The 21557-nt window shown below is 35.7% G+C and overlaps 4 protein-coding genes and 2 pseudogenes across 4 annotated transcripts; 2 read left to right on the top strand and 4 right to left on the bottom strand.

Annotated features, from left to right (window-relative positions):
* Positions 1-167: 167 nt before the first annotated feature.
* Positions 168-3410, bottom strand: LOC104730905 (peptidyl-prolyl cis-trans isomerase FKBP53). Its single transcript, XM_010450144.2, has 11 exons — positions 3220-3410; positions 3039-3112; positions 2639-2895; positions 2391-2533; positions 1821-2121; positions 1583-1714; positions 1254-1482; positions 810-897; positions 676-717; positions 545-593; positions 168-444 (listed from the first exon to the last, which is right to left on the bottom strand). Exons 1-11 carry the CDS (start codon positions 3230-3232, stop codon positions 363-365), a joined length of 1410 nt encoding a protein of 469 aa, XP_010448446.1. The 5' UTR covers positions 3233-3410; the 3' UTR covers positions 168-362.
* A 188-nt stretch (positions 3411-3598) lies between these two features.
* Positions 3599-7156, bottom strand: LOC104730903 (phosphate transporter PHO1 homolog 4-like). The gene is made up of 11 exons (XM_010450143.2): positions 6408-7156; positions 6027-6316; positions 5871-5942; positions 5657-5786; positions 5454-5574; positions 5129-5387; positions 4922-5026; positions 4806-4850; positions 4295-4726; positions 4075-4211; positions 3599-3990 (listed from the first exon to the last, which is right to left on the bottom strand). The coding sequence occupies exons 1-11, from the start codon at positions 6955-6957 to the stop codon at positions 3891-3893; spliced, it is 2241 nt and encodes a 746-aa protein (XP_010448445.2). The 5' UTR covers positions 6958-7156; the 3' UTR covers positions 3599-3890.
* A 3133-nt stretch (positions 7157-10289) lies between these two features.
* On the top strand, positions 10290-13499 carry LOC104730902 (protein trichome birefringence-like 18). Its single transcript, XM_010450142.2, has 4 exons — positions 10290-10653; positions 10908-11612; positions 12071-12345; positions 12458-13499. Exons 2-4 carry the CDS (start codon positions 11084-11086, stop codon positions 13277-13279), a joined length of 1626 nt encoding a protein of 541 aa, XP_010448444.1. The 5' UTR covers positions 10290-10653; positions 10908-11083; the 3' UTR covers positions 13280-13499.
* A 79-nt stretch (positions 13500-13578) lies between these two features.
* Positions 13579-15894, top strand: LOC104730901 (ATP-dependent Clp protease ATP-binding subunit CLPT1, chloroplastic). The gene is made up of 6 exons (XM_010450141.3): positions 13579-13892; positions 14013-14048; positions 14137-14246; positions 15026-15205; positions 15299-15426; positions 15503-15894. The coding sequence occupies exons 1-6, from the start codon at positions 13666-13668 to the stop codon at positions 15545-15547; spliced, it is 726 nt and encodes a 241-aa protein (XP_010448443.1). The 5' UTR covers positions 13579-13665; the 3' UTR covers positions 15548-15894.
* Positions 15895-16014: 120 nt separating this feature from the next.
* Positions 16015-17635, bottom strand: LOC104733311 (putative FBD-associated F-box protein At1g05080 pseudogene; annotated as a pseudogene).
* Positions 17636-20502: 2867 nt separating this feature from the next.
* Positions 20503-21234, bottom strand: LOC147930274 (zinc finger A20 and AN1 domain-containing stress-associated protein 10 pseudogene; annotated as a pseudogene).
* Between the last annotated feature and the right edge of the window lie 323 nt (positions 21235-21557).

The following is a 21557-nucleotide window of genomic DNA, read 5'->3' as shown; positions in this document are numbered from 1 at the left end:
TCATTTGATGGTACAAATAGGTTATATAACCATGAATCAATTATAGATGTTTCATTCTTTAACTGAGGTGTGTAATTCAGCTATAATTAAATTTGTAACTACTATCTGATCTAGTGAATAATAGCAAAGATCAGATCTAGCACGGAACCTGTCTGATATGATTCAAGTTTTGGTTAAAAGCTATCTGGAATAGGAAAAAAATGAAGCAAGGAAAACACAATACAAAACTTGTAACAAAATGTTATTTGTCTGATGGGAACCACGAAAGATATTTCAAAAGATTCAAGAGTTAGAGAGAAAATATTCAATCTCTGGCAGCTATAACATCATAGATTCAATCTTTGAACGGTGGTTTCTGAAGTTTATTGAACATTAACTAGTTCGACTTCAAACGACAGCCAAGCGTTAGGAGGAATCTGGGGACCAGCACCCTGCGTACCATACCTGTAAGCCACAGAAAATAATGTTTTCATCCCATTATATGTTCAAACATAACATCACAATCATAAGAAAAAAAGAAGAAGATAAATTCAAAATGATTTACCCCATTGATGGAGGAATTGTAAGCCTTCTTTTGTCACCAACACGCATGCCTGTGAAATTCAAAACATGAGATTTAAACGACATGCTTCACAGTTGAACAGAGTGAAGAAAACAAGTAAGAAATTAGGTTACCGTTAACGCCAACATCCCATCCCTTAATGACTTGTCCAACACCTGCGTGTTACAACAAACACATAAGTATCAAGTACTAGTCACACAACCAATTACCAAAGCTCTTATTTTTGAATCCAGTTAGAAATACCAACCTAGACGGAACTTAAAAGGTGATTTTCCAATGTTGGAATCAAATATCTTCCCATTCTTTTGAAGCTTTCCAATATAGCGGACAAAAACCTGCACTCAGACACAAAAGAATGAGCTCCAAAAATATTTGGAAAACACACAAAATAATTGACACTATGATAGGATTTTGGTTTAAACCGTTTTCACAAAGACAGTTGGGTAGACTTCACAACTAATTACGGTTTGGGTGCTCTTAGGGGCATTAGTTTGCTCACTTTCTCTCCAATGTGGATAGATGTTAGACTTTGCTCACTTCCTAGAGGTTATAGTTTGCTCTTTCATATCCGATGTCAATTATCTTAATACCCACATTCTTATCACACTACCATGTTGTTGCATAATCTATATGACATTGCAGCAATCATCTAATATCATGTATGCAAATGTATGACTATAAGTATGCATACCTGTTTTCCAGGATCAGCTCTCTTGCCGTTGGGCTTGCCCATGCTCAACTCTTCAATTTTGAGCCCATTTGGATGTGTCCGTACTTGAGAAGACTTGGAGTCCACTTGGGTTTGCTTCTCAGCACTACTAGAAATGGTATTATTCTCCACAGTAGCTTCCTGACTTGAGTTCTTTTTCTTCTTGTTTTTCTTCTCAGCAGATTTAGTTGGGGTCTGGGAGCTTTCACCCCTGCAATAATACCATAAGGAGCACAGAAATCTGTTAGATGAGAAAAGGTTTTGAAAGAATCGTTGTAGATTCATAAAACCTTCTTTAAATATCTACTTACTGAGAAACTTGGCTTGTTTCCTGCTTTTTGAGCACATTTCCAGTCTTAACTTGTTCATCAGCTTCCTCTTTTGAGGCACTTTCCCCTTTCTTCTTTTCTTTCTGATTCTTCTTCTTTTTGCTCTTGTTTCCACTGAAACAGATTTTGAAACAAATTTTCATATCCCCACCATATTTTTTCTAATAAAAAATCTGTTCACAATATCTTTAGAGTGAGCAGAGACCAAAGAGAAAAGTACCTTTCTAGTCCACCATCTTGCTCAGCAGCCTTGGCCTTCCTTTTCTTGTTGCTACCTTGTTCTTCATTATCTAAGTCCATCTTCTCACCCGACTTATTCTCTGGTTCAGATGCTTCTCCCTTGGGAATAGGTAAACCGTCTTCATCCTCATCCTCGCTTTCCAGAACTGGAACATGGGCACTCTCAACAGGGACGATTTGTTTCTTTGCATTCGCAGCTTCGCTAGCTTGACTCTTCTTGGTTCGTTTTGTCTTACTATCTTTGGCAGGTTTCTCTTCATCTTCTATCTCCTCAATTACAACTAGCAAAATAAATTATTAAGAGTTATATCAACAGCACAAGGACAGATCATATGTAAATATAACTATCAAACAAAAATGTAGAAGCGGATCTGTACCCTGGAGCTACCCAGTTCAAGTTTACAGATATACGATTGAAAAGCTAAATCATCCTTTTGAAACTTTGTAGCAATAAGACAAGAGTGACGATTCAAGCAAAAAAGAAGCTAAACGAGAAGTACTAAGATGCTATATCATATATCTGATAAGCATCTCTGTAAAGAAAAAGTACCTCCACTCTTTGGGACAGAAGCATTCCGATACATTTCAAGATTGGTATCAAGGAAGTCTTCAAATTGATCCAACTGATCCTCCTCTTCACTATCATATTCACATGAATCGTCCGACTCAGATTCACCGATTTCAACACCATCTCTAAATATTGTCGCAATGAAAACTTTTAAGATTCTAGAGTCCAATAATTAAAAACAAGAAAGAATCATTTTGCAAAGGAAGCTAGAAAACAATAAAAAAGGATACGAAACATCATCTTCATCCTCCTCATAATCATCTTCATCCTCATCCTCATCATAATACTCCAAGAATCCAGACAGGTGGATACTTCTGTCACCAGTCACAGAGAACTCGATAGGCTCATCATCATCGTCAAACTCGAGATTCAGAGAGCAGCATTCAATTTTGTTTGGCAACAATGAACACAAGAAAACAGGAGCCTTGTCTCCTATGGAACACTGAATCACACTCTTCTCTTTGGCAAAACCAGAGCCTAGTGTTGCCTGAATAATAACAATAGCAAAACCAAACATACACACATACATATCAACAACACTTTCAGACTCTCACAACAAAGACTACACAAAGATACAAAATTAGTTCCAACCTTAACGATTTAAAGGTACAAGGAACAAGATTATAGTACCTGTGTGACGTGAATCTTTCCTTGTTCGTTTTTGGGATTGTAAGTTTGAGGTTTCCCAGGTTTCACTTCAAGTCCTGCATATGTTAAGAACAACACATAATCAGAACCCAAGAATCGTATTGTAGGCAAAAATCTCAAAATCAAATCAAGGAAGACAATGAGAAGAGAGAAACTAACTAACCCCAGAAACCCATTTTTAGCTAGACGACGATGAACTCCTAGGGATCGAAGCGGCAACTTTGTTATGAAGAAGAAGACTAAAACCCTAATCGAAGGTTTTGTGCAGGCGAGCCTTTATAATATCAGAGAGATTTATTTTAAGCGATTTCCAGATATTTCGACGTTTATCATCTTTGGGCCTTCACAAATCTTAAAGATTCATTGAAGCCCATCATTGGTCTGTTATGACTTACAAAGATATTGAAAAATACTCTTTTTTGGACAAAACGATAAATATTGAAATTGAAATATTCTTTAAATTTTGGGTAAGTTTAAGTCCATTTTAGAGATTCGGTAACATGAAAAAAAACTTAAACGTAAAATTAATTTAATGGCATGTGTTTTTGAATGGCAATTTAAAATGGCCTTCAACTTGTATTTACATTTTACAACAAGACCTTTTTTTATAAGAATTCGATTTCTTTTTTTTAAATGCAACAAATTCCCTATCAAAACAATGGAGACCTATGACACTAGAATGACATGATTTTGATCTTGTCAAAATCTAAAGGAGTAGTATGAAACGGGTACAAATGTCTTTTTTTTTCTGCGTTTGTTGTACCCTTTAACCAAGTTAGGTTAAGTGTTTGTATCAAAGATGTTTTGGTAAAAGACCAACGATTTCTTGTGAAGTTAATTGTTATGATCTCCATCTTCCTCGTAGTTGAACGGTAATGGAACAGTTTTGAACGCTCTGTATCTCCCAACGTTGTTCAAATGCTCATTCTCCAACCTAATCAACAAAAAAGAACATTTAATTGAATAGAGTGTAGATCAATTAATGGAAAAACACCTTTTCTAATTGTTTGAAGCTTACCTGAAGAAGCTCCAGATACCTCTGCGTATGATCTCAAGACAAGCCAGAAGCGCCACCATAGTTTCTCTATGCAAGAAAGAGAATTTCAGATTCAAAACTGTTTGCAACCACACTAGCCTCAACAAAACATTCAGGACCTGCCAAGTACATGAAGCTACATTATGTAAAGAGAAGAACAAAAAGCAGAGGATATATATTGTTGTTTTCTGATTGCTCTCACCATTGCAGCGTAGTACACGCTTTTGTGAGGAACAAGAAGCTTGTCTCTCAAGAAACTGTTCTTACATCCTCTTTGAAGCAATCCCCAATCAACAACTATGTCCCAGTAAGTTCCGTAAAACGTTGCAACTCCCGAGAATACCCAAGCTGTGATGTTCCATGTGGTTCCTCTGTTTAGAGTATAAGCTGTTCTGAGACACGCTGCGATGATGGTTAAGAGATACTTGATGGCATTGTACCCATGACACAGATCTTTTTCTTCTATTATTCTTCTAATGCACTGAAGAAGTCGTAACCAGTAAGGTATGACGGCAACGATGAAGTAGAATGTTGTGAATCCAATGTTTGATGTGCACGTGTTTCGTCGTCTATGTCTGAAATCTCCAAATCCATAGTAACACATGTAGAACTCTAGACTCCTCAGTGCTTGTACCTGCATTGATTATTTACATCTGAAGTCATCGATCAAATAAGTATGAAACGAGTGTTGGAGTACCAAATTTTCTCAAAACCTGGCTTGTTAGCTGATCTGCCAAGAAAAAGTCCGGAAGATTCACCTGCAAAAAAGGTAACATTTTATTTATTGTGTTTTGGTTCAGATGAGTGTATCAGAAGTTGTTGTTGTTACCGTGTAAAATGGTGCAGCGATGCAGCGGAACAGAACTGCGAGGAAGACGTATCGGCTGGACCGATACAAAATGTTTAAGGGGCAGAGAACAATGGCGATCACTAGCTGTAATGATGCAGAGGAAACAATCTCAATCAAACACAATTAACGTTTGAGTAACTTGAGTTATAAGTTGTAATGATAGAGAGAAATAGAGAAGGAACTTACGACGAGGAGAAAGAGGGGAACAAGTTCTGTGAATGTTCTGTAGTCTTTTGTTTCAGCATCCATTTCCATGTCAAGGTTTACTAAGACAGCACACAAAGAAAGTGTACCAAGACCAAAGCTGAGAAGTAGAACTTGTCTGTAACCAAGTTCAGTTCCTTGTTTAAATCCAAAGATGAAGGAGTAATTCACACGGTATCGCCTCCAGAAGTATATATTAGCAGCGTACATGATCATGTGCAAAACTACAAACCCAAAGAACCTGCAAATGAAATGTATATATCATCTCAAGAATGTTACAGAGAGAAAGTGTTTGGGTTCCACTGACCTGTAAAGAGGGAACATTGTTTCCATATAAGTTCTCTGTCCCAGTGTTCCCATGATATTACGGGCATGGATGATCAAACCAAGAGCTACTATGAGAGATACACCACATCCGAAGAAGAAGCCTAAAACAAAACAGAACAAAATGATGAACTAGTCTTGACAATACATGTCAAAGATTTGATATCGTAGTGTTGCTATGTATACCGGTGGAAAACGTTATAAGATGACGTTCTTTGTTTATTTTTGGTCTTAAGAGGCTCATCCCTTGCCTCCGGTTTGAATTGGAGAAGTGTTCAATGAAAATAGACTCAACTTTTAGCAAATGTTGATGAACCTGCACATAGTCAAAGCTCAAGTTGCATTTTTTGTAGATAGAAGAAGAATAAGATGTATTATTAAAAAAGTTAAATATGCTTACTTCATCGGAGCTACTGAGGTAAGACCTATCCACCATTTCCATATACAGTTTCGCAGCATTTCGTTTGGCTATCTAAAGAGGAGAACATATCAACCATTATAGTAAACTTGGGTAAATGTCACTTAAAAAAAAGCTTGTCAAAATAATGTTAAGTACCTTATCATACTTCTTCATGATCTTGGAAACAGCAGAAGCGTTCAAGAAGCTGTAATTTTTAAGATGTCGAAGCTTCTGATAGAACTCAATGAATGCTATCTGAAGTCGCTTCTCGACTTCCTTGAGATTCTCTCTTGTGAATTTGAGCTCGTCCTGCTTACGGACCTTGAGGATGGTTTTTATTGCGGACAGAGGAGTTATTTCTCGAGTCTTGTTCATCCTGATGCGCTCAAGAATACTCTCTTTCGATGTGTCATCATCGTTCCTCATAAGATCAGCTAACGCTACTCCTGTCAAAACATAAAGATTTATAAAACATTTAATCTCCACAAAGCAAAAAACTGAAATCAAAACAGGACGTGAGAATTGAAACTCACTTACTGTGTTCTCTAGCCTTGGAAGATGATCCAGCCTCAGAAGCTAAGCCATTGATGTCTACTGAGACTGAATCAAAGACAGAAGGTTTCTTCTCATCCATAACTTTGTGTCTGAAAGCAATCAAAGCATCCATCTGTTTGTTCAAAGCCAGAGCCTCATTCCTCGCTGTTTCCACTTTCAGCCTGTAAAAGTTATTGACCTTGTTGAATTCTCGATCTAGGGTTCTAAAGAAGGTAACCTCAAAGTCTCCACCTTCTTCCCCGGCCTTCAAAAACGTAGTCTCGTAGGTCGTCGTCGTCGTCGTCGTCTCGGGCTCTTCTTCGTCCCGTGTCACAGTGTTGACGACAATGTCGTGATTCTCAAAGACCGAGGCGTCGCGGTTGTACCGTCTAGTTAGGTTGCGTGCGAAGGAAGGAGTGTTCTGGCTATTGGAATCTGAATTCTTTCGGGAAGCTTGGATGTCTTGAAGAATGGTTTTGAGGTGTGCGTAATCTATGTAAGCTTCTTGCCATTCTGGGATCATTTGAGACACAAACTCCTTTCCAAATCTCATTCTTCGTTTTCTCTTCTTCACAATTTTCAGAACCTTTTTTGTTTATTCAATTTGTCTCTTAGATGTCGAAGTGTGTACAGTGAGAGTCTCAATTTAAGAATCTTTCTGTCTTTGAAACAAAAATGGAAAAAATGATTCTCGAGTTTTTGACTTTTGGGTTTTGAGTGATGCTGAAAGGTTTGTTTTAGAGAGGTAGACCAGGTCTTAAGTCTTAACTTAGCCAAGAAATATATGAATTTGTGTTCCTCCACAATTAAACAATCAAAAGTCAAAACTCCCCAAAAAAATAATTAACTATGGTTTATTATGGTCTTGTTACATCATTACAAATGATATCAATTGATCTGATCTAACTAACTCTTAATTAACACAGATCCACACACAAAAGATAGTTCCACATGTATGATGTACCATATTTATGATGGATAATATATTCTCAGCGACTCACTCAAGTTTACAGAAACATTTGATATGTTTTAAACCAATAATCCAGAAAAAAAATTGCATTCTACAAACATACATGATGTATTAATTAGGGTGTGTATAGGTTGTAAAATTTTTAGAAAATTATATATGAAAAGAAAATAAAAAGTAGAAGTTTAACTAACCATGCACGTTTCATTAGTTCAGTAATTGTCCATTACCAATAAAATGTTGCTATAAGTAGAAGTTTGATTTATATATAGTTCTTTTAGTAAGACCTGTTTTGTATTTCGATTAGGACTCTTGATATTTTTAGAATCAACCCTGCATGTGACATGTCAATGAGCTTACTAAATATGTATGTAGTCAAATGTCAATGTGCTTATTAAATGTCAATGTGCTTATTATATAACATATCTACGTCCACTTGAGAATATATATAGAAACGAAGCTGTGTAAGATTTGGTTTTGGTCAATGAATAAGCGCGTAAAGTTATATACTTGTAAGTCGAGTCAGTCGACGATCGTAACCTTATCTCTTTTAGGAGCTTCCCTGGTTTGTCATCACCTAAAAAGCGATGTGTAATGTCTTCTACATTACTTGACAAAAAAAAAAGGAATCTTCATGCTTCGTGACCACAATGTATATTGTAGTCTAATATTGTGCATCAGGTCAGAAGCGAGCTAGTCCATTTTACTTGTCTTATAGCAAGGTGGGTAAATAAAAGAAGTACATGTCGGTTGTCAAAAAATAAGAACAAGTATACACAAATAAAAAAAAAAAGTTTAATAACTAGTAACTGACTTTTGAATGTTTTTCATTAAAATCATTTATTTGTATTTGTATGATCAACAAAAGAAATAAAACTATGTATTATCACGAAACAACTCATCGATCGTCGTTACCCAATAAGGCAATAACAATGAACAAAACTTGATTTGATATCACAAATTCGACATCTACACATGTGCTGTTGTTGACCTTCGAAACTACGTGCCGTCTCGATTGACTAGCACGAACTATATATAATCCGCTTACAAATTGTCTTTTCTCTAAGCTAAGACGCAGGCTTGGAGAATCCTTCAGTATCCAAATTGTCTTTTCTCTAAGCTCTTAAAGTCAAGGTACTTTCCCTATTCAGATTTTTTGAAAGCTCCTTTGGGTACTCGACCTTCATTTGCCTGGAGAAATATCTTATTTGGGAGAGATTTGTTAATTAAAAGTCTGATTAAGAGAGTGGGAAATGGGTCCTCGATCAAGGTTTGGTCTGATCAATGGGTAGAAGCTGAAGTGATAAGAGCCCCTTGGATGATGAATCCTCTAGTACACAAATAAAAATAAGTTTAATAACTAGTAACCGACTTTGAAATATTTTTCATTAAAAAATTTCTTAAAAAATAGTTATGAGCGAATTAAAAAAAGGTTTAAAAAACTTTTGATACTAAACTTGTGTTCTAGCTTGGTTGACTTTTTCAACCGATTGGACATAGTTTAAAACTTTAAATATTTAAACGGGGGTTATGTACATGACGTATAGATTACAAACAGTTGATTTCGCAATTATTCAAATAATGCCTGTGCTACTATGAGTAGAAACTAGTAACTACATGTCCTACATTAACTAGCAAAAACTATAATCCGTTCACAGACAGCACAGTAAGAGTTTTTGTGAGTGACCATTACGGTTGTAGGGGTTTCAGGCTTTCAGCCTCAAGTTACTTGGATTAATGAAGGTACGTATGTATGTGTATTGTGATTTGTGAAGGCCATTAATTTGGAAAATAAAATCATTTATTTGTATGATCAACAAAAGAAAATAAAACTATGTATTATCACGAAACAACTCATCGATCGTCGTTACCCAATAAGGCAATAACAATGAACAAAACTTGATCTGATATCACAAATTCGACATCTACACATGTGCTGTTGTTGACATTCGATTCGAAATTACGTGCCGTCTCGATTGACTAGCACGAACTATAAATCCGCGCTCACAAATGCAGTCATCAAATATGTCATTCTTGGGTAACTTAGTCGAACATTTACGAATCAATTCTCAAATCATAAAAAGTCCAGCCCATCAAAAACAATCTTATAATATTATGTTTATTAAAAGCAATTTCGCATTTAGGGCGCAAAAGAAGTGTTAAGGTAAGCAAGAAGCCAAGAAGATGAACTAAATATATACAACTTGAAAATTTAGAATGTATTGAAATAAAAAAATTGCATTAGCCGTAAATCATTAGATGCTTATGTACATATGTGTTTATATGAGGATCAATAAAGTATCGTAATAAAGTAAAAATTTCCATGTTTCCTAGTTTATTCTCCTTAATGACTAAATGTAATATTCCATTTTGTTAGTTAATCATTCTATACTGACCAAATGTAAAACCTAAAAATTTAATACATGAGTTGTATTGAAAATACATATACAGTATATATATGTAATCGTGGCCTTTAAGAGAAACAATATGGAATCTGCAAATCTCATAAAATATATCGCAATCCCCACCGGTGTATTAGTCATCATCGTCATGTTAGGTTGTAGTATATGGTTTTTGCTGTCGCGCTGATCGATCAAAACTTGTGCCTAGCTTTGGAGACATCTAAAATTGAAGCTATTTTTCCAAGTCATTTTTTTTGTTTTGTTATGATGAAATTGTATTAAGAAAATGCAATGCTGCAATATTCATCAATAAATTAAGTTTTTTTTTTTTTTCTTATTTGCTTGGTTCATTATATTTTACGTGTATATATGATTACTCGTTAGTAACACAATAACGCGTAAGAGAGAAATTTTATTTACGAAGAACGAACGATATCGCAGAAATTCGAAATCTACGCATGCGGTGTTGACCTTTTGGTGGTAACAACACGAAAGGGTAGTATGGTAACTTAACATATGATCGCGTGGCTGTGTACGCGCCGTCTCGATCGCTTTTAAATCACAATTCATTCACACACAGAGACGGCATTAATGGCTCTCCGGAAGAAGAAAACAAATGATTAAAAAATCGATTTCGTACTCCCTTAATTATTTCCGGACGGGAGATAATTAATTAATTAAAAACTTGGTTTTATAAACTTTAATTATATATAACTAACCTTTTTTGTTACTATTTCTTCACTGTTGTGGATTTCTTGTGAATCTTCTTCTTCTTCTTCTTCTTCTTCTTCTAAAGCGAGCTCGCTTCACGAACAAAACGAACAAGGAGGATTTTCGAGATCATTTGCTTTTTTTTTTCTGGTGACGACGGTGTTTCAAGGTACCTTAGTTTCTCTTTTGTTCTTTGTTCGTTTTTGGATCTATTCTCGATTAATCTTGTGAATAATCTGACGGTGCATACGTAAATGCTTTGTTCATTTTCTGGAGCTGAATCTGAGTCGGATTCACATTATCTTCTGGATTTTGATTTCTGATTTGTGCAATTAGATGGAATGTTTAACAAAAGTTTCCTTTATTAGATTGATTTTAAAATCTATTAAGATCGATGATTTTGATTTGAGTTACTTTTTCCAGATTTCAGTGTTTTCGATCCTGAAGAAGAAGGAGATCTATTGCGCTTAAAGTTCAGTGGGAGGATTTTGCATGGTTACTGAAGAATACACATTTTTTGTTTAAAGGAATGGTGATAGTAGTGACTTATCATCACCTATAGAGAGGCTCTGTTCTTTTATTTTGTTCTGGGGTTAGCCATGGCTTTTGGTTCTCCTAGGAATTCTATATTCGCCGCTGGATTCCCTCGGAAGGTGTCTACTATTGCCATTGCCATTGGCGGATTGGCTTCGTTTTTTGTTTTTGGTTTGTTGCTTCGTCTTTCGTATCCAAACAGTTCTTCAGTTGGTGGCGTGTTTTATGGAATTGGGACTCCTGAACAAGTTGAAGCTCCTTTGATTTTGAGCAACCATACTGTTAAAGGCCTTCGGAAGAGTAGCGACGTCATCAATGCGTTTGATAGCAATCCGCCTCCTGATTCTAGCTCAGGCTCACCGGATGTCGTTAGCAAAAACTTGCCACCTCCAGATTTTGATAGTGATAGGCAGGTGGAGAAACAACCGTTGACACAAGAAAAAGAGGATAAGGTTTCTTTGGATACAACTGAGAAGATTAATAATGTTCCGTCAGATGAAGGTGAAGCCAATGACACCAAGGCTGAAGAAACTCCAAGTGCATCATCATCTCCTCCACATGATGATGACTCTGAAACTGCGTCACAAGAACCAGGTACACTAGATTCCATTACGTAGCTTTTCGTGGTAGCTTAATTTGATATAAACAGAAAACGGGTAACGGGATGTTATACATTGAGTTTGCATTTCTATGGCAAAAGGCTTGTGTTTGTGATAGTACTAAAGAAGTTCAGCGGCTTAACTCTTAGCTATAGGCTAGTGTATCTATTCTAGCCAAGGACTGAATGTAGCAGATTAGACTTTTAAGTTGGTTAAGGAGCAGATAGTGAGGGCTGGGCTTTGTAAAGGTGGTCTGAGCATATTGTTCTAGGAGTTCAAGTTTCTAGGCTTTTGGTTGAGAATTCTCTATGTTTTGGTGAATTGGAGTAAGAAAAGCAGTTGAATAGTTTTGTTCTTGTCAGTTTCCCTTGTTTCTCAGGATTCTAGCTGTTCCATGTTTTATATTTCTGTTATATGAGTTTATGGCTTACTCAATTCTTTGATTGCTTGTAGAGTGTGATTTGTATCAAGGTAGTTGGTTTTATGACCCTGGAGGACCTCTGTACACGAACAACTCTTGCCCTGTCCTGACGCAGATGCAGAACTGCCAGGGCAATGGAAGACCTGACAAGGGATATGAGAATTGGAGATGGAAACCGTCTCAGTGTGACCTTCCTCGATTTGATGCCAGGAAATTTCTTGAACTAATGAGAGGCAAGACACTAGCCTTTATAGGAGATTCAGTAGCTCGAAATCAGATGGAGTCCATGTTGTGCCTTCTTTGGCAGGCAAGTAATTCAAATATTGGTGAAAAAAACAATATAAAAGATCTCTTATGTTGCTTTATTCAGCTTCATGAAATTGTATATTATATAAACGTACGTAGGTTTCTGTTTTCAGGTTGAAACACCAGTCAATCGAGGGAGCCGAAAGATGCAGAGGTGGTATTTTAAGAAATCATCAGTAATGATTGCCCGTATATGGTCATCTTGGCTGGTCCATCAGTTCAACGAAAAATTCGATTATGCTCCTGAAGGTGTCACAAAACTAAAGCTGGATCTACCTGATGAGCGCATAATGGAAGCTATCCCGAAATTCGACGTGGTTGTCCTCTCATCAGGGCACTGGTTTGCAAAGCAGTCTGTCTACGTATTGAAAGACGAGATCGTGGGAGGCCAATTATGGTGGCCAGACAAAACAAAACCAATGAAAGTCAATAACGTGGATGCATTCGGAATATCAGTTGAAACAATCCTAAAGTCCATGGCTACACACCCGAACTACAGCGGTTTGACCATTGTGAGAACATTCTCACCTGATCACTACGAAGGTGGTGCTTGGAACACAGGTGGTTCATGCACCGGGAAAGAAGAACCCATCGTTTCCGGAAAACTAGTGAAAAACGGATTCACAGAGATAATGCACGAGAAGCAGGCGACGGGATATAAACAAGCTGTGGATAAAGTCGCAGATAACTTGAAGCCAAAATTAAAGCTGATGGATATTACAGAAGCATTTGGATATCGCCACGATGGTCATCCTGGTCCGTACAGGAACCCTGACCCGAACAAGATCACTAAAAGGGGACCAGATGGACGGCCTCCGCCTCAAGACTGCTTGCACTGGTGCATGCCAGGTCCGGTCGATACATGGAACGAAATGGTATTGGAACTCATAAGGAGAGACATCGAAGGCACGAAAAGGAAAAGCTCATCAACTTGACCTTGTTTGAAAAGTCAAGGCTGAGAGAGCAAAATATTACACTACACGACTTATATACACTATGAATCTGATTCTTGATTACTACTGATAAACCGATTATTATAAACTCACTTGTAGATTTGTTTGTCAGCCACGGTGAGTTAGGATTAGGATTGTTTCAGATCATATTTGTTCCACTATACTTCTTGAGATTGAAAGTTATATTTTTTTTTTACTTAAATGGAGTTTGGAGTTATGAGTTGAGTTTTATTCTTACTAGTCGAAATGGTATAAGTTATGTAAATTTGAGGGATTGATTTGCAAAAGAACAGTTTGGTCTGTAATAGTCGTCTATCTCTCTCTCTCTACCACTCTCACCAAAGCTTTGATTCATCTTCAGAGTGAAAATGGCGTCGTACACGCTATCGTTTATCCCTTTGACGCTCTCTAATCCTCGGATCTTTGTTTCCAGACAAAATGGATCTTTCTCCTCTTCGTCTTCTTCTTCTCGGATTCCGCTTACTTCTTCTCTGTTAGGTAAGAAGCTTCTGGTGACACAACCGTCGCGCCACAGCTTCGTCTCCAAGCACAGGTGCTTGACCTCGGCCAGCACAGTCTTAAACGTCCCAACTGCGTGAGTTTTTTTTGTTTATTTTGATATTTTCTGGGTTTTTTTTTTCTTTACACCACTGAAATTGAAAGCTTAGGGTTGTAATGTTGATTTTTTTTTTTTTTTTTTTTTTTTTTTTTTCAGGCAACCAGAGAATGGTTCTTCGGATAAGATCCCAAAGTGAGTCTCACACGAAATTACATATCCCAATTTTGTAATTCTAGGTTTGAATTGTTTTGATGAGAGATTTTATCTGTTTCGTTTTTAGATGGTCAGCGAGAGCTATAAAATCACTTGCAATGGGAGAATTGGAGGCTAGGAAGCTCAAGTATCCAAGCACTGGTACTGAAGCCATTCTCATGGGTATTTTAGTCGAAGGTTTGTGATTCCTGAGACTTGTGTTTGCTTCAGCTTTGTGTTTACTGCGTCGTCTAGTTTAGATTATGGTTTCTGGGAGTTCGTTTTGTTGCCTTGAATATTTATGCTTTGTCATTGTTCAAAGTTTGCATTTAGTTTTGAGGAATATTGCTTCAGCCTAAGTGTGTGCTTCAGCTCATCTTAGTTTACTTAACCTAACATATGTATAAGCGAGGGTTTCCAATGATTGGTTGTTCCTATGGGAATTTTTTTTGCTTCTCTTCTTCTGAAACTTATTCATTAACAACTAAAGCTGTTTATTCAGTTGTGGAGTGACTTATATTGCTTGCTAGAGGAGAATTTGGGAATTTAATTGTCAAACGTGAAAACAAGAAACTGAAAGTCTTACATTTTGTTTTGAGATAACTGTATAAGATAATGCTGGTAAAGGTCTCACTTTGTGCTTCAGTTCACCCGCTTAACTGATTCTGAGCATAGCTTTTAACTTTAGGCTCTGTTTGTTCCTATAAAACAAAATCCATGTGGGATGAGACTATTTGCTACTATCTTTTTGTTACTCACGAAAAGAGAAAACTGAAACTTTATATTCAGTTGTGGAAATGCTTATGCTGTTTCTTGTTGAAAAACAAGCAAGAGAATTGAATTGGGTAGAATCATCCGAAATAGATTCCACAGCTCTTAGTTCTGTTATTCAAAAGGCAGTTATGGTGATGTTTTTTCACATTATGTGATTTACTGACGTTTATTAACCTTGTTATAGTCTCTTTTTCTCATTTCAGGCACTAGCACAGTTGCTAAGTTCCTGAGGGGGAATGGAGTCACACTTTTTAAGGTGCGAGATGAGACAATAAGCCTGCTAGGTAAATCAGACATGTACTTTTTCAGCCCAGAGCATCCACCTCTAACTGAACCAGCTCAAAAGGCCATTGCCTGGGCCATTGATGAGAAGAATAAATCAGGTGTGCATAAACAACACCTTCTTAATATTTGTCTGGTCGTCGTTGTATCCCATCCATTATATTGTGTATCTAACTGAAACTGTTTGTTCATAGCTGTGGATGGTGAACTAACCACGGCATACTTGCTTCTGGGGATTTGGTCTCAAAAGGATTCAGCAGCCCGCCAGATTTTGGAGAAGCTCGGGTTCAACGAAGATAAAGCCAAAGAAGTTGAGAAATCGGTAAGTTTTCAAAACCCTTGAATTCAACAGGATAGAAAAAGCTTTCTCAAAGTCTCAACTGTTTTGTTGGCTGCAGATGAATGAAGATGTCGATTTGAGCTTCAAGAAACAAGGTCAATAGTGATGAGGTTTATATCAATCAGCAAAAAGCTTCTGTAACTGTATATGGAGTAGCAAAAGCAACTCTTTGATTAAAGACTCGGAAAAAGACCACTCTCTAGAAGGAATCACTTTGTCGAGCAAGACATTTGCAGGCCTTCTTTAGCATTCACTTTCAATACTTGTTTGTGGTTAGTTTCATTTAGCTTTTTTTGTATTATCACAATATGCAAACTCTGGAATAGTGCTTTGATTCTCGGATGGGTTTATGTTACTAAAAGGGATCAGCATGCATAATTCCACATCTGTCGAGTGATGATTGACTCCTTGTTGTCTTTCTATTTATGCTGAGCATTCTGTTTTTCTTGAGCTTAACTGAAATTATACTGAATTTTTTTTTTTTTTTTAAGTTTGGAGTAGAAGTAAACTGTAATTTCTTTTTTTTTGAATTTACAGAAGTAAACTGTAATTTCAATGGTCAAAAAGTCATTAGTTTCCAATTGTTTGCATAGATTCGAACAGAAGCCGATATGTTTTAGAACATCTATACCAAGCACTCAGCTGAGTCAGCTCCTCCATTATGTTGTCTTTGTTTAGAGGGTCTAAGCTTGTTCCCAGATAGATTGTCGCCGTCTTTAAACACTTGGAGCAGAGTAGGATGAATTCCACCAATTCTTTCTCTTCTTCTCTTCCCTTGTAGTCTATTAACTCAAACTTCTCCAGACTTGAATACAAGCATTCGGGATAAGAGCCCCTTTCAGTCCACGTAGCAGATGCGATAGCGGGTTCATAGGTTCTTCTCTGAAAAACAACAACAATACGTTTTAATACATTAAAAGCATTCTAGCTCACGTTAGCTTTTTTATATATATACAGTAGTTAAGTCCATGGTGAGGGATATACGTACATAATCAATTGTCAGAGACTTCAGTTCCGGAGTATTTGCAAGAAAAGGTACAAGTGAATCCATCCAGTCCGAGTTACATGGAGATATCTTACACTTTGTAAGCTGAGAGAATCTGATGTCGCTACAACACACAATCTGCATGCGACGGTGAAAGAAAACAAAATAAAAATAATTAAACATAAGTAATATGCAACAAGCCAACATTAATGCGATAACATGGAGCATAAAGCGAAAAAGAGAGTTACCATATCATCGGTCATCAAAGACAACTCTAAAGACGAGACCGAGGAAAAGTATGTTACAAGCTTGTCAATGTTAGAGGAAGACTGAACAACATTGATATAAACATCCTCAAAACGAGGCATGTTCTCGATATAAACATCATCATTACAATAATCAGTGATTTTAAAAAATTTCAATGCTGGAGTATCCACAACTAAACACCTACCATTGACATTGTTATATATGTCACGATAGATATCTATGTCATAATAGTTATCTGGCAATGACGCAGAGTTATCATACGATAAACACGATAGAGTAGGCACTTTAACGCTAAACTTTGTCACATTATCATCCTTCTTTCTCTTCACGCTCAATTCGTCAAGAACGGGGCAGCTCGATAGGAAACTAACGAGAGAAGCCTCGTCTTCATACACCACGTAGTGAAGGAAGAGATGTAAGAGGGATGGGAGGCAACAAGAAGAAGGGAAATCCACGAGAAATCTTGTGGGAGAGAGTCATATCCACGAGAGTTTCGCAGGTGTAGAGGCTCTTAGGCAACCTAGTTGGATCAGCGGACCAGCGAAGCTCGAATTCTAGCTTATGCATGCGGCCATCAACAGCCTTTGCAAGCAAATTTTCGAAACTAGCATCAATAGGACATCGTGGACCGAGTTCCATACACAAGGTCTCTAAGACAGGTGCTTTGTGGAGCTCCCATGACTTTATAAGAAACCACCAAACGCTCTTCTTGCTCTCATCATCATCATTGTTGTCTTCTTTGTACTCAAGTGAAGGTAACATCGTCCAGACGAACCGCCATCGCTTAGACAAAATCATGGTGGCTACTGCATCTTTAGTCGGGATAAGCAACAATATCGACACAAGCAAATCATCAGATAAAACGCTGATCCTGTCTTCAAAATCACAAACCATCTCTTCTATTCTCCCACCACAATTATTTTTGGCTGATTCTAGCATCTTCACTAGGCAAAACCCTAAGACACGACTTGCTTTGTGATTGTGGAATTTTGGGTTGGAATCTCACAATTTAGTAACAATTAAATTTTAATCTTATTATATAGTCCTTGATTTTCAAATTTCAACTCTCATGATTACGAAACATGTTAAAGAAATTATAACAAACAACAGTAAAACCTCTATAAATTAACATGAAATTCTATTAATTTATATAGATTTTAATTTCTAGATAAATTCATAATTTATAGAAAAATTTTCCTAATTTGGTAAAAAACAAATTTTAATCATGATAACTAATATTTTTATAAAATCAGTTAAAAAGAAAATAATAATTATCATGTTTTGAAGATAGCACTCAAAGATTTTTATAGAGTAAAAATATTAAAAATGAACTCTAACAAAGATTAATGTGTATATATACATATATTTTAATAAATTTTTATAATTATTAATTAGAGTATTGATGAGACCATACATTTACAAAAGACTTTCAAAAAAATTATTATCTTATTATATTTTCGAAATTGTGTTCAAAATTACACTAGTCCCCAACTTGGAACTGAACAAATTTATTAATTTATAAAGATAATTAATTTACCAAGTATTATTTTATAGAGGTTCTACTGAATATACAAAAAAAAAAAAAAACCGAGTTAGTAATCCTAATAAAAAAAATTGTAATTATTATTCCTAATAAGAATATAACAGTCTGTAATTACTATTTTTGTAAATTCATATTAGAAAGAGAATTATTTAGAGAGAAAAAAAAGTGGTTATAGAATTTTATCGTACAAAGTTTTCATACCAGTTTGATGTTTTAAAGTATACTAGATTTTGTATCGCGCTGAAGTTATTTGTAACTAAAATATGTAAATTTTAAGTTGTATTTGTATGTTAATTTCTTTTTTTGTTTAGTATTTAAGATTGTATAATTATCTTTTAATTATTAATTTTATGATTTAACCCACAACATGCCACAAAACAACTTGAATTTTTACATAATATTAATTTAATCAACTTAATAAGTTATGTCTATTATTCTTAATAATGTTAACAAATTAGTGAAATGATGTTTAACCCATATACCTCTGAATTAATGATATTTTAATTTTTTAAGTCTAATTTTTAAAGATAAAGAACCGAAGTAAACAAACTAAAATTTATAAATTTGAATGGGGGTATGACTTTAAACCATTGCTTTATTTTCAAGCGATATGGAACATTATAGAAACATGTTTTAATTCATCGATTGAGTAATATTTGTCAGTTTAAAAGAATTTGAATCACATCATATACAGAAAAAATCACAACTATTATTAAGTAAATGTATAATATAATAATTCAAAATAATTTATATAGAAAATTAAAGAAAAATGAAAAGATATTCATATATTTATGTTTGAATCAAGTATTTAGACTTATGGACATAAGATAAAATTTTGGAATATTTGTTTTCAGAAACCTTTCATGTAATTAAATTTAACAAAAAAGGTAGATTGTCAAAATGTAATTGAAAGATGTTAATATAGATATATTGGAAAGGTTGTGCACTTTATGGCCAAGAAGGCTCAAATGGACGCACTTAAGGTATATAATTATACATCATTAGATTTTATTGATTTTCGATCATGCATTCTGATTTTTTGATTATGTATATTAGCGTGCTAAAACTGAAAAAGAAGAAAACTGAGTTAAGACCTTTTTATTGAAGTGCTACTTCAAAAAGATAACTCGGAAGAAATTGTGTTTAGGACTAGAAGAATTGCGTCTAACTATGCGATGAGCCTAGAGCCTGTGAGAGTCATATCTACGTGTTTGATTATATCTACTGTTATAAACATCCGCAATCAACTTTGAAGTTGTGGTTTTAAGGATAACTGGATATGGAATTGAATTATAAATGGTATGCATCTTTTGCTTTATCTAAGAGTTTCAAACTATAGTACAATTTCATACCAAATGTTATTAGTATTTGCAAACCATATATTATATATTGTAGACGTGTAGTGTCAAAGCTTCTATGACCAATAGACTTGATGATGATTATCGAGACTCATCATTTGTTTTGACTAAATCGTGAAATGATATACCATATTTAATTTGTATTCTGTTGCAGTTTCTGTTGTATAGATCAGAGATTGTTTATATTGATAATTTATACACTAGGTGGATATCAATTAATTGAAATTGCAGTAACGTATTCTGAGATTTTACATTGTTAATTTCTTTAGAATACGAATTAGGTCTCATGTAACTTAAAATATACAGAATATGAGCACTAAATGGAATTAAGTGGTTTCTGTAGCAGTCATTGTTATTCCTCTCATCATTTTTCTGAACTCAAACTTATTCCGTGAAGAGAAACAAACAGATAAGCTTACTCATCTAATCTCACAAGGTTATGATATATATGGAACGCATTTTAAATTATTCAAGAGGTTGATCCGTTTAATTTGATGGTCGGCGAGAGCTATCACCTACAATGGGGAGAATTGGAGTCTAGGAAGCTCAAGTATCCAGGACCGGGACCGAAGGCATTCTCATTGGTAAATTTAGTTGAAGGCCTGCAGGAAGCTCAAGCTCAAGTATCCACCTCTAACTGCAATGGCCAGGGGCATTGATGAGAAGAAAAATCTGGTGTGCATATACAACACCGTCTTTAATATTTTGTTCGATCCTTGTTTCTCATCGATCATAGCAGATGAATGAAGATGTAGATTTGAGCTTTAAGAAATAAGGTCAATAGCTGATGAGGTTTATATCAATCAGCAAAGTTTCTGTATGATTATTGAGACGCTGGTGTATTGACACTCTGTCTAACTCTTAACTACAAACTGTTTTAGCTGCCATACGTGTTATCTCTTCGATTTTTGTATTTCAAATAGTATTATTGAATTTATCAAAAGACCATACAACGTCCTAATCATAGTTTTAGTCTATGCCCTTAATTTTTATTTGACCTTTTAAATTGAAAATTGGCTTGCTCGTTTTTGGATCTCTCTGCGTCTTCTTAGCTAAAACTATTATTCGTAAAAAAGAATTCAAACAACAACGCCAAGGAATCAAAAGATCCACGACTCTTTTTTTAAGTCTAGAAAATAACACTAAAACCTTTGCAACTTGTCAGCTCTAGTCAAAGGCAACTGTGTGGCCAAGGCGACCCGTCCAGATTGTTTGTAATCAAAGGGACAAGAATGCTCCTCCGGATACCGATGTGACCCGCAAAACATGTGTCCGCATCTGCACTTGAATCCCAACACTCCTACCTTCCTCTTACATATACCGCACCTTCGTTTTCCGACCGGTTCTTCAGCAGCGACGGGACTACTCGTAGGAGGAGTCTCTAGTTCGAATCTTAAAGGCGCGGCCGATTGTTGTTCGAGAACACTCTGTTTGTAGCAGAGAGAGCATAGATTGTTTTTCTCTCGGTTGCCGTAGTACCCACAGCCTCCGGCGCATAACAATGCTTCTGTTTCGTTCGCAGTCATCATCTTTTTAAAAACTCTTCCTTCTTCTTCTTCTTCTTCTTGCCGCTAGCTAGTTGTTATTATGAGAGACAATTCAGAGATTTGGTTTGTGTGTGTTCTCTTGAATTTATATATATATATAGATGAAGGTTATTGTTTCTACATTGTTCTGGAATTGTCTAGTGCAATTAAGTTTCCTTTTTGTTGTACTAACGTTTTCTTGTTTTAAATTCGTAGTTGATATCGCTTTCCTTTTATAAAAAGGGAAAAGTTACATTAGAAAACGTTTGGTGATATTTCATAATAAGGAAATTCCAAAGACGTGTTTTATATCTTCGAATAAGTAGTCATAAAATCCAATAAAGACAAATGTTGTCATGTTGACCACTGAATATAATGTAATAGCAGCAGCTTCGTGGTAGGTTCTTTAGTCGGTCCGTTTTATCAAATACAAT

Source organism: Camelina sativa, chromosome 12, assembly GCF_030686135.1.
Source record: "Camelina sativa cultivar CO46 ecotype springtype chromosome 12, ASM3068613v1".
Lineage (NCBI taxonomy): Eukaryota > Viridiplantae > Streptophyta > Magnoliopsida > Brassicales > Brassicaceae > Camelina > Camelina sativa.
Note: the sequence above shows the minus strand (reverse complement) of the source record. Positions and strands in the feature narration are given on the sequence as shown.

Excerpts from the sequence above, each read along its gene's own strand:
- LOC104730901 (XM_010450141.3), top strand. The coding sequence starts at position 13,666 with ATGGCGTCGTACACGCTATCGTTTATCCCTTTGACGCTCTCTAATCCT. Across the intron at positions 15,206-15,298 it reads TGATGAGAAGAATAAATCAG|CTGTGGATGGTGAACTAACC; the intron begins GTGTGCATAAAC and ends GTTTGTTCATAG. Across the intron at positions 15,427-15,502 it reads CCAAAGAAGTTGAGAAATCG|ATGAATGAAGATGTCGATTT; the intron begins GTAAGTTTTCAA and ends TGTTGGCTGCAG.
- LOC104730902 (XM_010450142.2), top strand. The coding sequence starts at position 11,084 with ATGGCTTTTGGTTCTCCTAGGAATTCTATATTCGCCGCTGGATTCCCT. Across the intron at positions 11,613-12,070 it reads AACTGCGTCACAAGAACCAG|AGTGTGATTTGTATCAAGGT; the intron begins GTACACTAGATT and ends GATTGCTTGTAG. Across the intron at positions 12,346-12,457 it reads TGTTGTGCCTTCTTTGGCAG|GTTGAAACACCAGTCAATCG; the intron begins GCAAGTAATTCA and ends TTCTGTTTTCAG.
- LOC104730905 (XM_010450144.2), bottom strand. Across the intron at positions 2,896-3,038 it reads GAAAGATTCACGTCACACAG|GCAACACTAGGCTCTGGTTT; the intron begins GTACTATAATCT and ends GTTATTATTCAG. Across the intron at positions 1,483-1,582 it reads GAAACAAGCCAAGTTTCTCA|GGGTGAAAGCTCCCAGACCC; the intron begins GTAAGTAGATAT and ends GTATTATTGCAG.
- LOC104730903 (XM_010450143.2), bottom strand. The coding sequence starts at position 6,957 with ATGAGATTTGGAAAGGAGTTTGTGTCTCAAATGATCCCAGAATGGCAA. Across the intron at positions 5,027-5,128 it reads TTCCCCTCTTTCTCCTCGTC|CTAGTGATCGCCATTGTTCT; the intron begins GTAAGTTCCTTC and ends GCATCATTACAG. Across the intron at positions 4,212-4,294 it reads GCGTGTACTACGCTGCAATG|GTCCTGAATGTTTTGTTGAG; the intron begins GTGAGAGCAATC and ends TGTACTTGGCAG.